The sequence below is a fragment of the Amblyomma maculatum genome, chromosome 5 (genome assembly GCF_055883805.1).
Source record: "Amblyomma maculatum isolate TAMU_Amacu chromosome 5, ASM5588380v1, whole genome shotgun sequence".
NCBI lineage: Eukaryota > Metazoa > Arthropoda > Arachnida > Ixodida > Ixodidae > Amblyomma > Amblyomma maculatum.
Window position 1 is genome coordinate 126,998,211 of NC_139348.1, and position 14,816 is coordinate 127,013,026.

General features: G+C 45.3%; 3 protein-coding genes across 6 annotated transcripts in view; 2 read left to right on the forward strand and 1 right to left on the reverse strand.

Moving 5' to 3' along the window:
• The window catches only part of LOC146189485 (E3 ubiquitin-protein ligase ZNF598), a 35,976-nt gene extending 30,793 nt beyond the window's left edge, over window positions 1-5,183 (forward strand). Inside the window, exon 6 of the mRNA XM_084604290.1 lies at window positions 1,696-5,183. Coding sequence (XP_084460416.1) covers window positions 1,696-3,235 — 1,540 coding nt within the window. The 3' untranslated portion in view covers window positions 3,236-5,183. The remainder of the gene's footprint in view (window positions 1-1,695) is intronic.
• A 1,862-nt stretch (window positions 5,184-7,045) lies between these two features.
• On the reverse strand, window positions 7,046-11,980 carry LOC146189486 (cathepsin O-like). The gene has a single exon (XM_084604296.1). The coding sequence runs from the start codon at window positions 11,534-11,536 to the stop codon at window positions 10,382-10,384; it is 1,155 nt and encodes a 384-aa protein (XP_084460422.1). The 5' UTR covers window positions 11,537-11,980; the 3' UTR covers window positions 7,046-10,381.
• Window positions 11,981-12,025: 45 nt separating this feature from the next.
• LOC146189487 (spermatogenesis-associated protein 20) overlaps window positions 12,026-14,816 on the forward strand; it is a 29,705-nt gene continuing 26,914 nt past the window's right edge. Inside the window, exons 1-2 of one of the 4 annotated variants that reach the window (XM_084604293.1) lie at window positions 12,026-12,211; window positions 13,771-13,917. In XM_084604293.1, the coding sequence (XP_084460419.1) occupies window positions 13,802-13,917 (116 nt within the window). In that variant the 5' untranslated portion in view covers window positions 12,026-12,211; window positions 13,771-13,801. The other 3 variants (XM_084604292.1, XM_084604294.1, XM_084604295.1) reach the window with 3 other exon arrangements.

The following is a 14,816-nucleotide window of genomic DNA, read 5'->3' on the forward strand; positions in this document are numbered from 1 at the left end:
TTTTAAAAAGGCCTCGTAAATTAATTGCTGGCTTTTTATAGTTCTTGTAGCCCCGTGAATTCTTAGTGGCCTGTACTCTGCAGGGTCTACACAGTGCGCATATTTGATAGCACTTCTTGAATTGCCTTTCAGGGAGCCTTTAAGTTGACTGTTTGGTGTTCCCAACTATAGCATGCTTCATGGTCACTCCCTAGTTGTGATGCACAAAAATTAATTCATGTTTGTTAGGGATAGCTATGTAGGGTAAGGAGATTGTACAAATCCAGATCGCTTGAACTGCTTAGGAAGATAGCAGCCAAATGCAGTCATATATATATTACCATCATGAGCAAAATGCACCGATGTTATGTAGAGTGATGTAGGGTGCAGCGAGTCTTTAACCCTTTCGCTGTCGGGCGTTTCTGGCCGTGATGCACCCCCAGTGTAGGCTTGGTTTCAGGGAACTAGCATATCTGGGAACGAGCATAGCGATTTATTTTTGATTATGATTGCTATACAGATAACATATTCAACGGAATATGCACATTTCAGTGTTCTGTAGGTGTTGTTAACATCATCATCATTGTCAGCCTGATTATAGATTAGATAAATGAGGATAGTATAAGAAAAAAATCCGAGCTCGACACTCTTTATAATCAAAAGATCAAAAGAGCCATCGCTCCAGTCCGAAGTCTAAGGTCCCGCGCGGTCAGCTATCCGAAAGTAATCGCGCGCACGGAAGGGTGTGCTTTCGGTAGCCCGCACAATGGAGATAAACGGCACGTTGTAAAATCAAGATGACAGAGAGAGATGGATAGAGGGTAAAACAGCCTCCTTTTTTGCTGCTAGCCGCAAGCAAGAGCGCGGCAAGAGAGAGCGAAAGCAGCGATCTAGTGATTGAACAAGGTTGACTGGGCAAGTTGGTAAGGGTTCATATTTAACCAGCCAAAGGACGAGACACAGAAAAGAAGAGGACAGGACAAGGCTGGACTAGCAACTGAATGTTTATTGAACGGAAGAAAACAACGAAGAAGACTCCTTCCGAAAATCTAGTGATTGAACGTGAGACGTCGTAGCAGACACGCCAACAGAATAAAAAGATCACTTAGAGCGATAGAGTAGCGCGCGCAGAGTGACCGCGCTTCCCCAGCAAAGAAGGTGGCGGGAGTGGGCACGGTCGCTCCATACTCTTCAGTATATATGTATAAACACAACGCGGGGTGATAATACGAATTTGTAGAAAGATTTGACAGATAGCGCAGCCTGTCCAAGCGCACGAGCTTCGCGCTCAGGCGCGAAGTTTTGAATACATCATAGAGAATGTATCGGTACGTCGGTGACACTGTGGGGGCGAAGTGCGAAAACGTACCGGTACATTCGTGACAGCGAAAGGGTTAACTGTTGCCACATGGGTTTTGTTGTTAGCAGCATATGTATGTTGCCTCTCTCTGTGGCTTCTATCTGTACCAATCAGCAAGACGAAAGTTTTTGTACCGGCTGCTACCGAGACCCCCTTGTCACTTTGTCCTGTTTTCATCCACGGCAATCTGGCGTGTGTGCCATTTTCATCAGCCGTCCTTGATATGAGCACTCATTTTCGACTTGCTGCCTATGACATGAGACAGCTTAAGCTTTTCTTTTTAATGCTCTGCGGGTTCTTGTTTTTCAGACTTGAGTTCAAAGTGAAACATGGCGGTGAAATTGTTGACCATGCAGGGATGAACAGACGGGCCGGAATACGTCCTCGCGGCCCCAAGCCTCTCTGCAAAACCTGAACGTGACGTGGGAAATGCAGCCACCGGTCGACTACCGTTGCGAGAAGGAGTTCCCACAGTTGGGAAGCGACGCGGGTGCTTCGTCATCAGGCAGTGCCAAGACATCCGACCCGTTTCCGGTAGCGTCTTACCCACCGCGGAAACCAGACAAAGTCAACGTCAACAGTGTCGACGAGTTCCCCTCGCTCAACCCACCTGCCACGGCACAGGCATCCACGCCGCAAGCAAGCGCCATGGTGTCGCTGCGGAAATTGCCCAAGACCCAAGCCAATGGAATACCACCGGGTCGGGCAGGAAAGCTGCAAGATTCGAACAATTCCACTGGCGGCAAAGCCGGAGCTAAGCGCCAGGTGCAGACATCTGGACTGCAGCCAACGGTGTCTGCAGTGGTGTCAGCACGGCCAGCGGATACAGTCGCGGCCAGGCCACTTCCCTCTACCAAGGCACCACCGAAGGCGGCGCTCGAGGACGAGTTCCCAACTCTGGCAACGCGCGCCATAGCTCGCATTTCGGTTGCACCTGCGCCAACGCCTCCGCCTCAGTCAGAACCACCTTGGAGCACAGCAAAAACCAAAACGAAGAAGAAGAAAAAAGGAGAAGAGGCAAAGCAGTCGGAAACGTCGCAGCAGCAGTCTCCGCCAACAGCAGAGATCAATAACAACGGCACCTCCAGCGACGGCGGTGTCAAGACATCGAGGGACACGGCCAAGCAGGGCACAGAGACACCGGCTGCACAGCCATCCGCCAGTGCTCCGACAGACAACCTTCTGCAACTGATTTCAGCTGCTAGGAGAGGGACCACAAAGCAGGCTTGTCCCATGCCCGCTACTGAAACAGCCTCCGATGGAGACAGTTCCGACTCTGACAACTCCAGGCCTGCGCCTAAGCTGACGGTTGCAGACTTTCCGTGCTTAAACGGGATGTCGGGAGTGAAGCCCGCACCACCACCGGGTTTCGGCAAGAAAAAGCCTCCTCCGGGCTTTGCACGACCCATCGGTTCCGACACGACGGTCGGACTGTCACTTGCATCTGTGACGACAGCGGCGACTCCGTCGCCCATGCCTCCTCAGTACATGCCGCCAGCAGGCTTTCAGCAGCGGAACCTGAAACTGATCCAAGATGTTCAGCAGATTCTGGCCAGGAGGAGTGAGGACGACCTCTTCGCCATGTTCAAGTCGCTCTCGGGCTCATTCCGCCAGGGCGTGCTGAAAGCGGACGAATACTTTTCCCGCTGCATCGAGGTGTTTGGATCCGAGAAGGACTTCTTCACTGTCTTTCCTGAGCTGCTCTTTCTCTTGCCGGACATCCGGAAGCAACAGGAACTGATGGCGAAGTTCAATGCCCACCGGCGGGCCCAAGCATCTACATCGGGTGCGCTGCCAAAGGGCTGCTCCGTCCAGTTGCTGGTGTGTGCCACTTGTCAACAGGTACTCTCGGCCGAGGACTTTCGAAGCCATCGCACCTTGCATGACCCATCATGACTCGACCTGCCTGCGTGCATCCAAGTGCCTTCTCACTTTGGTATCCCTAACATGACTTGGTGATGCCATTGTTACCTTAGGGTGCAGCCCTAAAGACTACTGACATTTTTTTCTTCATTGCTAGTTATGCTCAGTTGCGGCAGTAGTGGTTGGAAGGAAAGGGGGATAGGGTTACTCTGCATCAATATAAATTGTTGCTAACTGCTATTAAGTGAGCGTTTAAGGCTGCAGTAATTTGATTTACCCCCTGGAATGCTTACTTTTTTTGCAAAAAATAAGCATCTTGCTGTCTCAAGGTTGGCCTATAGCTTCTCTTAGACTACACAGCGAAGGTTATCAACTTGTGGCTTTGTTGCAATTGGTTATGACACCTCCGAGCTTATTTGCTTCTCCTTTTATTTTCTGGTGGTTTGATGTCAAAATGATGAGCCCGATTTTGATATAACTCAATGAAAGTTCTGTAAGGCACTCCTGACTGTAACTCTGTTGAATTCAGACTTCTGTTTGCTTATTGTGAATGTTAATGTTACTAGTCTTAAGTGAAGTGATGAAAATCATCGACATGATGTCTCCAGTTGTATGGAGATGAGAGCACAGTTCAATGGCACATTTGGAGAATGTTTTGTGTTTTCTTTTCTTTTTGTTTTTCATTTTTCTTGTCCAAGCGCTCACTCCCATTCAGTCAGTCATCTCAGACTAAGTCACCTGGGACTATGTTACAAGCTGTACCCTTTGTCTTGTTCATTTTCATTATTGTTAGATGTTACTTAACAAGTCATGCTTCCTATTAAATCATGTTTTAAACAGAACTACTCTCTGCTTTTGTTCCTTGACTATGACCGTGAGTGCCTTCCATTTTGATGTTCTTTGGTGTTAGCATGATAGGTAAGCTCAGTACATCTTGCGTGCACGGTTAGTTTCAGCGAAGACTTTTAATTCGTACCAGCGATCAAACACTTGTGGGCCTCTGGGTTGAACTTTTGGAAAAATGGGAGTCTGAATTCCTCATTCGTTCATGGCTCAGCTGGTTTTGTTTCTCTGATCAACTGCCTTTTCTATCTTGGAGTGCAGTGATAGAAAAACTGTTGCAAACCTTTTGCTTACGTTGATACAATGGGACCTTTGGTGGTATATGCTTCATGATCTCCTTAGGCTTGAGCACTTGTGAGTTCTTTCTCTGATTTGGTTAGTTTTATATGAGCAGGCATGCTTCAGAGACATTAGTGAGTGGAGTCGAGAGTTGCGCCTTGAACCTTAGCCAGGTTTAACTTTTCTTTTTGGTTTTCCATGAAGACGCCGCCAGGATTGACAAAGGCTCACTTAAGATCAACCCTTACGCTGTCTTTACAAGCAGGCTTATGCAAGAAAGAGTTCTATTTTGTGCACGACTAAAGTGTACTTGCACTCTTAAGCAGCTGACGTTAGCTGCCTGTGTTTGTGCCATCGACTACTTGCTGCAACTCATTCTCTGGATGCACATGATTGCGTCCAAAATTTGTACGAGCTTGTGCTGGTCAGCATTTCTAGTGCTCATTTCAACCGCCAGAATGTTTTTTTTTTTTTTTTTTTTTTTTTTAATGTGCAATCATGTCGGAGCTGTGTGTCAAGTTGTGTATATCTTTTTTTTTTCTTTTCTTTCCCTTTCATTTTCATTCTGTCTGCCTATTTTCATCGCCGTGGGTCAATACATGTGGCACCATTTCTGAGCATCAAACATCCCCTTGCCCCAATTTTATGCCGCATTATGTGGTGCACTTGCCAAGTTCTCATTGTGGTGCGGTGTTCCTTTTTTAAATTTTTCTACTCTTCATCTGCTGTGCCCGCAGGTTGGCGTTGCGGGTGGCGCGTACGGTTACTTCCTTTGTAACCCGTGCTTCTTTTGTTTGTCCCTGTACAGGCCGAGAGGCACTTCTTTTCCAGGAAGTAAATTATTGTTTTTGTTTGATCACGTCACTGTTATTTGTCATCTTTCACATGATACTTAGCTAAATGCCTGCCTAGGTAGGGGTCACTTAAAATGTCACATGCAGGAACGAAAGAGAAAGGAAACAAAAACATAAAGCAAATGGGCAGGCTTTACAGTTATTCTTGATGTAGGGTTTTCAAATGCAAAGGCAAGAGAGGCAACACAAGACAAGAGAGGTGTGTGTGTCGCCTCTCTTGTCCTTGTCTTTATTTGCGCATAAACTATACATCATGATGCACTACCAACTCGCCTAACAGGAAGTTTTAATGATTTACAGTTATTAGTGTAATGAAAAAGACACACCTAGGGGAACCTCATTATGTTATTGTACCTGGCAAAACTTGATTCTCTACCTTGTTTTATGCTTGCCCAGCAGCAAAAGACACATTTATCACTTTTTAACTTAGATATACAGATCCTCCAACCAGGCGACTCAAGGATGAATACTAAAAAAATAATAATTGGTTCACAGGAAAGGAAAGGAGCAGTATCTGTCACACTTGTGTCTGTGGACGCCTGAACCGCCCCGTAAGGGAGTGGAGGAAGGTGGGAGTTAAAGTGGAAAGAGTGAAAGAGAAGCCATAGTGGAGGGCTATGGAGTAATTTCGACCACCTGGGGATTTTTAACGGGTGCTGACATCGCACAGCACACGGACGCCTCTTCGTTTCGCCTCCATCGAAACGCAGCCGCCGAGGTCGGGTTCAAACCCGGGTATTCCGGACAGTAGTCGGGGCGTCTTACCACTGCACCACCCCGGCGGGGCCAAAAAGATGGGCTGCCATTGTTTCCAATCAAATGGAAGGGTGACAGCTTAATGTGATCTGTGCCCAAAAATCAATGTTGGCACAAACACATTGTGCGTGAAATCTGCTGGTCAAGGATTGCATCAGTTTTTAGTTCTTTAACAAAATCTTTCTTTTTTGCTCTAACAAAAGAAACGAAGTTCACCCACAGTGAGAAATGCACAGGAATAATTTTATGTAACAAGCATAGTTTTATTATTGTCTATGAATGCAGCCTGAAATGGCAACATGCAGCTTAAGTCTGAATTAATTATTGTGAGGGATGCATTCGATGAATTGGATGCACAGTTTCATGCTCGCTCGAGTTGAATTATGCAAGAGTCTTTAGTCTTTGCATGAACACAGTGTGTTCATTTAAGTTGTATTTGTGTGTATAAAAACTTTTTCAAGCAAACAATATTTTTGAGGTGGTGTATTTTGGCCAGAAAAAAATGAAATAGGAGGTACCTTATATTATTTAGCCCCGTTCGTGGCACATCGCGACCTCTGTCGCCAGTTTGTCATTACTCTGCGTAATCATATCTCTTGCTATGCAGGCAGCACCTGTCCTCACGTTGTGAAGTGTTGACCAAGTGCAACTATTCACGTAGAGCACCAGTTAAAAAGCTCAAGTAAGCACTACAGGTTCCTCACAATCAAAACAAGTACTTGGCTTGCAGCTTTAAACTCCCGCATGTAGCATTGATACCAAGAGTTAACTTTCAAGCTTGTATATTCTGAAAATTCTTGGCAGCACAGATTTCACATCCTTCTCCATTATGTGGCAAGTTAATGGGTTCTGCAAGTAGAGCGTGTCACGTGAACTACTTGCAAAAATGTGGCCCAGTGCAGTTCTATCGTACCTTCAATCCTTCTGTATTTCTCACGCTTAGGAAAACAACTTGTGCGATCGAACCAGCAGTGAGTTGCTGTGCAGTGTTCAGAGTTGCTTCTTGAAAGTGAAAAAAGTCTTGCTTCAGGTCACGCCGCCACAAGTCTTTGCAACGAAAGCAAGCAGCTGTGTAAACATCCACCTATCCACATACAAAGGCACGTCCATACTTGAGGTTTAAAAGCATTTATTGCTGAGAATCACACTCTTCTAGCTTCAAAGTACAGTCATCACACTGTAATTAAAAAGTTGGGCATTGTAATATGGGCAGTGCTGCTGAATGCACTTTGATTCACTATCTCACTGAGCTGCTGAAAAATCAGAGCTTCAGTTGTTTCGTAGAGAGTTTTCACATGAACTATATGCTTTGATATTGGTAGCTTATTTTACAGCCTAGTGAAGATAAAAACCATGTGGTGTGCAATTATTGAGGAATGATTTGTGTATAACTGGAAGCCAAGCAGCAGGATGGAACACCTTCTGAACGGTTAGCATCTAGTTTGAACCTTTTGCATACTGTGCATGTAGTGTGTTGGTCTCTTCCTTTTGTTTCTGTAACCTGGTTTTACCTAACATAACCTAATGCATCAAGCCAAAAGCAACGTGGTATTGCAAAACATACCATGCCAGAAATGCCACGCTTCCCCTAAATGAATTTTCATATGCCTAAGCTACACGAGCGAAATCAGAGGAGCGGCTCTTCTAAATTCATTTAGACAGCCTTTTGTTTTTGAAGCGTGGCAAAGACGTTTGCATGACACATGTTCACAGGCTTCATCCTAACTGGGGCGACTGCATTTTAGTAAAGGCAAAATGCAAAAAGCCGTTGTACTAGGATTTCGGTTCCCCCTCCGAAGAATCTCTGGTAGTCTAAATTTATCCAAATTCGTTCACTACTAGGTGTCTTAAAGCCCACAGTGCATATCCGGAACTGTAAAAATTCACCAACCAACTCTAAATCTCCCACAGGAACATCATAAGTCTCCCATAATTATTGTGGCTTACAATACGGTGATTAAAGAAGCTTGCCAGAATATGCTATTCACCAAAATGAGTACCGAATGAGAAAAAATATTGCGTCATTGCTGATGTGCTTTAAATTGGTGCTCTGTGCTTGCGGGGAATAAATTTGTAGCGATACATGTTTCATCGGTAACTGTCACTTCACGGAACACTGATCATAAACCCGATGTCCCATCAGTAGGACGGGCAGTCTCTCCAGGTACATATCTAGCTTCAGTGAGTCATAAAGGCCATCTGATGGGAAGCCAAATCACCCACTACAACTTGCATCATTTCGATAAATGTTGCACATACTAAACAAATTTATTCACTTTTGGCAGTGGAGTTATACATTAGGATTTTGTTCGTGCCTTTTTTTTATTGCTGTTGCCGACTAGTACCACTTATAAACATATGTTCGGCAAATTGCACCCGTGATTTTTTTTTTATTATTAATGATTCTTCATGGCACACTGGTAACTTGAGAAACAAAATTAATTGTAAATAATACTGCAAGGTCCATAATTAGAAGTCTAGCACTGTGCACCAAGTCGTTTCTGCGTGGATAATTACTTTATTACTGTGGTAACCAGAGGCACTTTTTTTTCTGGCAGTCTGCCTCTTCCCTTCTCTTTTAAAACCAAATAGGTATTGCCATTTCTAGTTGTGTAGGTCACAGCAATAAGGAAATTACATTTGTATGGTAAATGGGAGTTATTGATAACTGAAGGCTAGTAAATTAAGCATACTGTTGATTGACATGAAACAACAATACTGTGTGCACATACTCCGATACATGGACAAAATCTATAAAGAATGCACATCACTCTCACGAAATGAGTTAGCAATTTTTGGCACTGAAATTTTTACTCGCCTTGCTATAAATGTGACTTACACATTATGCCCGATTGCAACATACATTCTTTACCTGTTGGTAGCAACAAATGGAAGAAACCAACAGTTTCCCTACGTTTGTCTGCAACTGTGGGCAAGAGGTTTTCAGAATTCTGCAAGAATTTTACATTTTTTTTTGCATGCTGAAACGAAAAGTGACAATAGCACCATTTGTGATTGCACTCAATATGCTCGGCACTATAGGCGATAAGAATACACACTAGGCACAATACTCATAGGCAAGGCTGTAAGACGTGTATATACAAGTACAAGGATGCGCTGTCTCATGAAAAACAATATTTTATTCACACTATCACTAAATGTCCCTTCATAAAAGAGTCTGTGGCTAAAATGTTGGGCTGCATGCAGGGATTCCCACTATGGCTAGTCCGTTGGCATGGAAAGTTGAGAAATTTTGTGTGAGGTATACGTTGAGAACACAGTGTCTTGTGTACCATTGCATACAGCACATGGATGTGATTTGTCAGTATTGAGTGTGTTGTAAAACATTTCTAAATATTTTGGCACATATACAGCACTTTCAGAAATGACTGCATATACAACAAAAAAAAAGCAACGCAGTCATGTCTGAGGATCCTTGCACAGGTACTAGATTTGTTTCTACTGGCAACAAATACGAGTATTTCCTCAACTTTTCAATAGTCCTTCAGTGCTAACAATTGTTGTGGACGTTAACACTAGTCACTGCAAGGTAAGACATGCATATCAAAATGCAATGCACAGATGTGCTTTCAAAAGTTAGGAACTGATAAAAGCATACCACGCATTGACAGCAGAGCTTTTGTGCAAAATTATGTTCCTGTGCTAAAAACGGAGTATATAATCTGCTTTCCAGTGAGCATTTGGGCTTGTGCAGAAAAGTGGAGCATCTGCTTTTCAGGAATGTGACCATACTATGCAGAACAGTAAAAGACTTAGCAGGGCAGAACGAGAATTTCAGGTTTCAATGTATAAATCTGCTTTTAGAAAGCACGAAAGCTTCTGACTGAACACAACACCATCATACTGAAATAGTTCAGCAATCACTCAGCATAGGCAGCTTCAATGGAAACATTCCGAATCGGTGGAGTGTGCGGCACAGTTTGGCTCGGAAAGTCATATTCTTTGATAAGGGTGACTTTGTTCAATACAAACTCTGCACACAAAATAACCGATTGCTTTGCTTTCTTCACTGTAGCGAGTATTGTGCTGAATTCCCATTAACAGTTCCCTTATAACAAGTTTCTCTTTATGCTATTCATAGAGCAGCTGTTATATAATTTGCACCTCATTTGTTCATTTTCGTCTTATGCTGTGCTCAAATATGCGAGTGCCTTTCAATACACCAGTTGTAAATAGACAAAATGTCACTGGTTGGCAAACAGGAAATGTTTCGACTGCATTAGTAAGAATGCTTTTGCTTTCTAAAACTTGATGGAATATAAAGAACAATGCTTATAAGCAAACGTTTTACAACCTTAAAAGACATGTTAACAAAAACACTGTGTTGATACGACAGCAGAGTATTTCGTGGGACACAAAAGGAAGCTTGATTTTGCTACGTGTGCATGTTGTGCGATCGAGATACTATATATGCAAACAGGCACTGTTACCCTGCTGGCTTCTTAACAGTGACTGTCGAAACCTCTTCTGCAATGCCACAGAGGTTTTTGCCAACGGCTATGTAGAGGTAGCCGCCGTGGCCATAGTCAGGACCCCATGAATTGCGGACAATGTAATATGGTACATCACCCCTGAGGTCATACCCGACAACTTGTACTGCATGGTTCCGTCCAGCATCACAGTGATACCGGATAATACCGCCCAGGTAATCCTGCCACGCCGTTGCATCCACGGCTGTGGCTAGAGGACCCACGTTAGCGATGAGATCCAGCATCAACTCCTCATTGCCCGCCAACTGCTGACAGGTGTAGTCCACCAGTTCGGCGGTGACGTCACTCGCCGGGTGTCGGCAGCTACCGGTGCTAGCCGTAAATGGGTAGGCGCTCTCCGTCACCAAGTGGATGCGGTTGTCACGAAGCCACTGCATGGCGGCGCATGTGTCACCCCCGTTGCAGCCGTGGTTGGAGTTGTTAGAGCAGTCCACCATCTGCTGGACGCTGAACTCCATCAGCTTGCCCGTGGCGATCGCGTACATACTCTCTACGTTCTCGACCGTGCTGATGGCCCAGCACGCACCGCAATTGAGCTGGTTCTTCACGGCCGTCACGACGCTGCGGTTGCGCCAGTCAAAGTGGTCCGGGTAGCGACTGCCCGGTCTCGACGCGGCGTTGATAGCCGGTTTAGAAGCCGGTCGAACTAAAGGACTGATGTCGTTATCGTCGCCGAGCGCCAGGTCAGGAAAGAGCTGCCGAACGATATCATCGAGGTCTAGCGCCGCCGCCCCAACCGGTGGTAGCCGTGGCGACAGGACATCGCGACGAAACTCGTCCGGAGTGAAGTCCGAAAAGCGGGTCAGCCCGTAATGTGCTGTGTCCGTAGAGCTGCGGCTCTTGCGTTCGATCCGTCCGAGGCTGTCGCGGAAGGCTACGAAGCGGCGCTCGTATTCGGAGGTACCGGGCTCGTAGCTTTTGTTGTAGCGAGACACGTACTGGGCGAACGCGTCTTCGACGCTCGACGCCACGATCGGCCCTCGCGCGTCATCCGTCGGGATCGTGATCGAAGCTGCGGCGATTGACAGCAGCAGCAGCGGCAGCAGGGCTCGCTGTAACGGCGCCGACGACGTCTTCGCAGCCTGACGCATCGTCGCGCCGTGCACTACGTCCGCGCTGATCGGAGCGGAGCGTCCGGTCGCGGACTCGCGCTGCTATCTCGTACGGAGACATTACATATCGAAGTTTCGCTTCCCTTATCGCGTACCCGGTGGACTATCGAGCGTTGCTCGTTTGCGGCTGTGACAAAAGCCGCGACGGCGGCTTTCCTACACGCACACACCTCCACACTCGCGCGCGTTTCTTCACCACAGCTGCTACGGAAACGGGGAAACGACGGATATGCTTGCGTACTAGTCAAGTTTGCGTCACAGCAGGGCGGCTCGTGCAATCCTGTCGCCGAAAGATGGAAATTGCGTCTCCGCATATGCACAATGAATGCTTTAGGGTTTTTTATGCCTGGAAAACGCCCAGTAATGCAGGTGTATGCAGGTTACACAGAGCATATCACAAGATATTTACGAAATTCGCGCTCGCAGTGCTGCCATTTTCCGCTTTCCTCGTGACGTCACGCTTAGTTCACGACGTCACGACGTTGATTTAACAACGCGCTTACTATTTACCTGTCTCAACAACCTTTAACTTGTAGAAATGTGATCCCTTGCTCGAAGATTAAAGCAACAGCGCATACTAGCTATTCCCAAAGAAATTATGAATCCTTATCTAGAACAGAGGGCGTGAGGGTTTTCCTCTTGTATATTTCGTAGGTGTGTTTATGTTTACCTCTACTTATTCTCATGCGCTCACGCCGATCGTGCAAAGCGCCTATGTTCAGGCTCGTCAATGAACTACTGTCGTGGTCGCGTGGCAGCGTTGCTCGGGCTGAACGTTGCCCGCTTGTTTGCGCATCGATGCAGTACGCGCTTGCACGCGTTTGAAAATCGAAAGTGCTTTTGTTGCGGTGCTCGAGGACCCTTGATCGCGAAACCATCGCCAAGGTATATTGCGCTGTTTGCAGGCGTTTAACGGTGCCTTTGCTGCAAATTTTCTGCCCCTCATCTTATTAAACGCGAAGAAATTTCAGCATTTGAAATCTATGTTTTTTTTTTTTTACCCCCAACTATTCAAGTTGCCAGTGCACGTCGTGACCGACCCTCATTGCTCCTAGCTGAGAGAATGACGCGTCATTTGACTCGGCTAATGATGAGGAATTGAGCCGATTCTTGGATTTTGCCGTTATATTCATGGAGCGTTGAGTTCGCAAAAAAAAACAACAACAACAACAACAACAACAGCAGCAGCACATGCTTCTTGCAAGTGGTGTGCGTCAATCACGCAAACGCCAAGCTGCAGTCATGATGGCCACTCGCGCAGTGTAGTTTAGGTTATTACGGGAGGTTATGTAGTCATGTGCATATAACCATCAACAATTTTATTTCATTTCTTTTTCACAAGCCAAAAATGGATGATGAAACCAGTTTAACACGAGCCTGAATGGTTTGACACGGAGAGCTCTCTTTGCAGAAATGTCTGAAGCCGTAGCAGCGTGACATTCGTCGCTGTGTTGCTGGGCGTGTGACATGCTAATTTTGCAACTCGTGTGGCACAAATCTGAAAAATATGTGCGCTCTAAAGAGACTGATGTGTTACAGAAAATGTTAACCAAACATACGTTTTGCAGCATGGTATAATGTTACTTGCATAACAAAGTATTCCGATTCCGTGGCACGCATGGCACGTGCCCTTTCCCCCCCCCCCCCCGTTTTGAAAATGTTTGCTTGCCGTTTTGAAAATGTTTGCTTGAACTGAGCCGTAATGACGGAGGTATTGGAATGACCTCCTCGGGATGTCAGTCATGTCCTACACTTGCATGAGTGTTTTATGTACAGCTTTGGAAGCCTGCTTCTGTTGAGTTTAAAGAGAGCTTCTGTTTGTTTTCAGACAAGTGTTTTCGCTGTGCTTTGGATGGCATATCACTCGACACTCTGTAACAGAGGCTTGAGTGGATACGACAGAGTATTATCAGTGGCTGAAGTTAAGCAACAAAGAAAAATTATTCCACAGAGCACGACGAAAAACATCCCATGTCTAACAGGCTAAACTTTATCTGTCACTAAGCTCCAATGCAGAAGGAGAGTGTTGCTTTTGAGAGCTGAGTGCAGTGAATCTGTAAATTTGTGTTTGTAGGTATATGTGTGGTTCTTTGAAAATGCACTAGCCTGAGGTATACGTTTAGGGTAAACAGTGTGAAATATTGAAGGTTGTTTTCAATGGTTGCATCTCGGTCATGTTGCTTATCTAATCTGCCTTGTCAATAACATTACAGACACTCTGGGCGATTGTTGCTTTCGGCTGAGATGGCTGAGTCTGCTACTTCAGCACCGGCATCTACCACAGCAAGCTGTAAGAAGAACCGACTAGCCAATGAAAAGTCCCCGTACCTTCTGCAACATGCCAGTAACCCTGTTGACTGGTGAGGAGAGATCCTTCATGCTAGTGCCTGGGGACCCATTTTCTCTCTTTTTTTTTTCTTTTTTTTTTTGCATAATGCTGGCGCAGGCTTTCCAACTGGTGTATACCACTTTAGTGACGTGCGATATAAATGTTACATTATTGGTACTGCTTTCTAAGCAGTATGCTGCTAATTGCCAATGGACAATCAAGAGCTTGAAGTTGATCAGTACCCCTCTTTCTCATCCCTCTTATTCTTGCCTGTGCTGTTTATCAGCATGAAAGTATGCCGGGACAGCTAGCCGAACAGCAGGTGTTGTCAGGATTTTTGAAGGTTTGTTGCTTGCTGTGTTGCATTGCAGCTATTCATGGCACAGGTGTTTGCTGGCTGAGTGTCGCTGTGTTATTAATAGTTTAACTAGATCACACAACCTCTTAAAATTTCTGATCGATTCTTAGAATCGTGGCATCGTCGCTCACATATCCTCTTGACGCCTCATATTGGTTCTCAGAGTTTATGGTCTCATTACTGGTGGGGTACAAGGTGACGCTTGCATCTGCCACGTGTTCATTTCACTTTTGCCAGTGTGGGCATAAAAAAATAACAATGCGACAGTTGCATTGCAAAAATGTGTTACTGCACATTATAATTATCTCTTGATCATTTTTATTCCTTCTCCTGAAGAATAGTAATTACTGTTGTTTTGTGCCCGTTATCATCATTCATTAATTTTCTGCTGCTTTCCATATTAAAAGCTATTTGTGTATGAGTAAATTTGTATGTTGATTAGTTATGGTTGTTAATTTTGACAGTCTTGCATGCTTGCATTGTATGTGTTTCTATTCTGCCCTGCTCCTTCATATGATCCTTTGCTTTTTGAAGGGGGCTAGTATCTCATGAATATAATGGAAATTACAGCA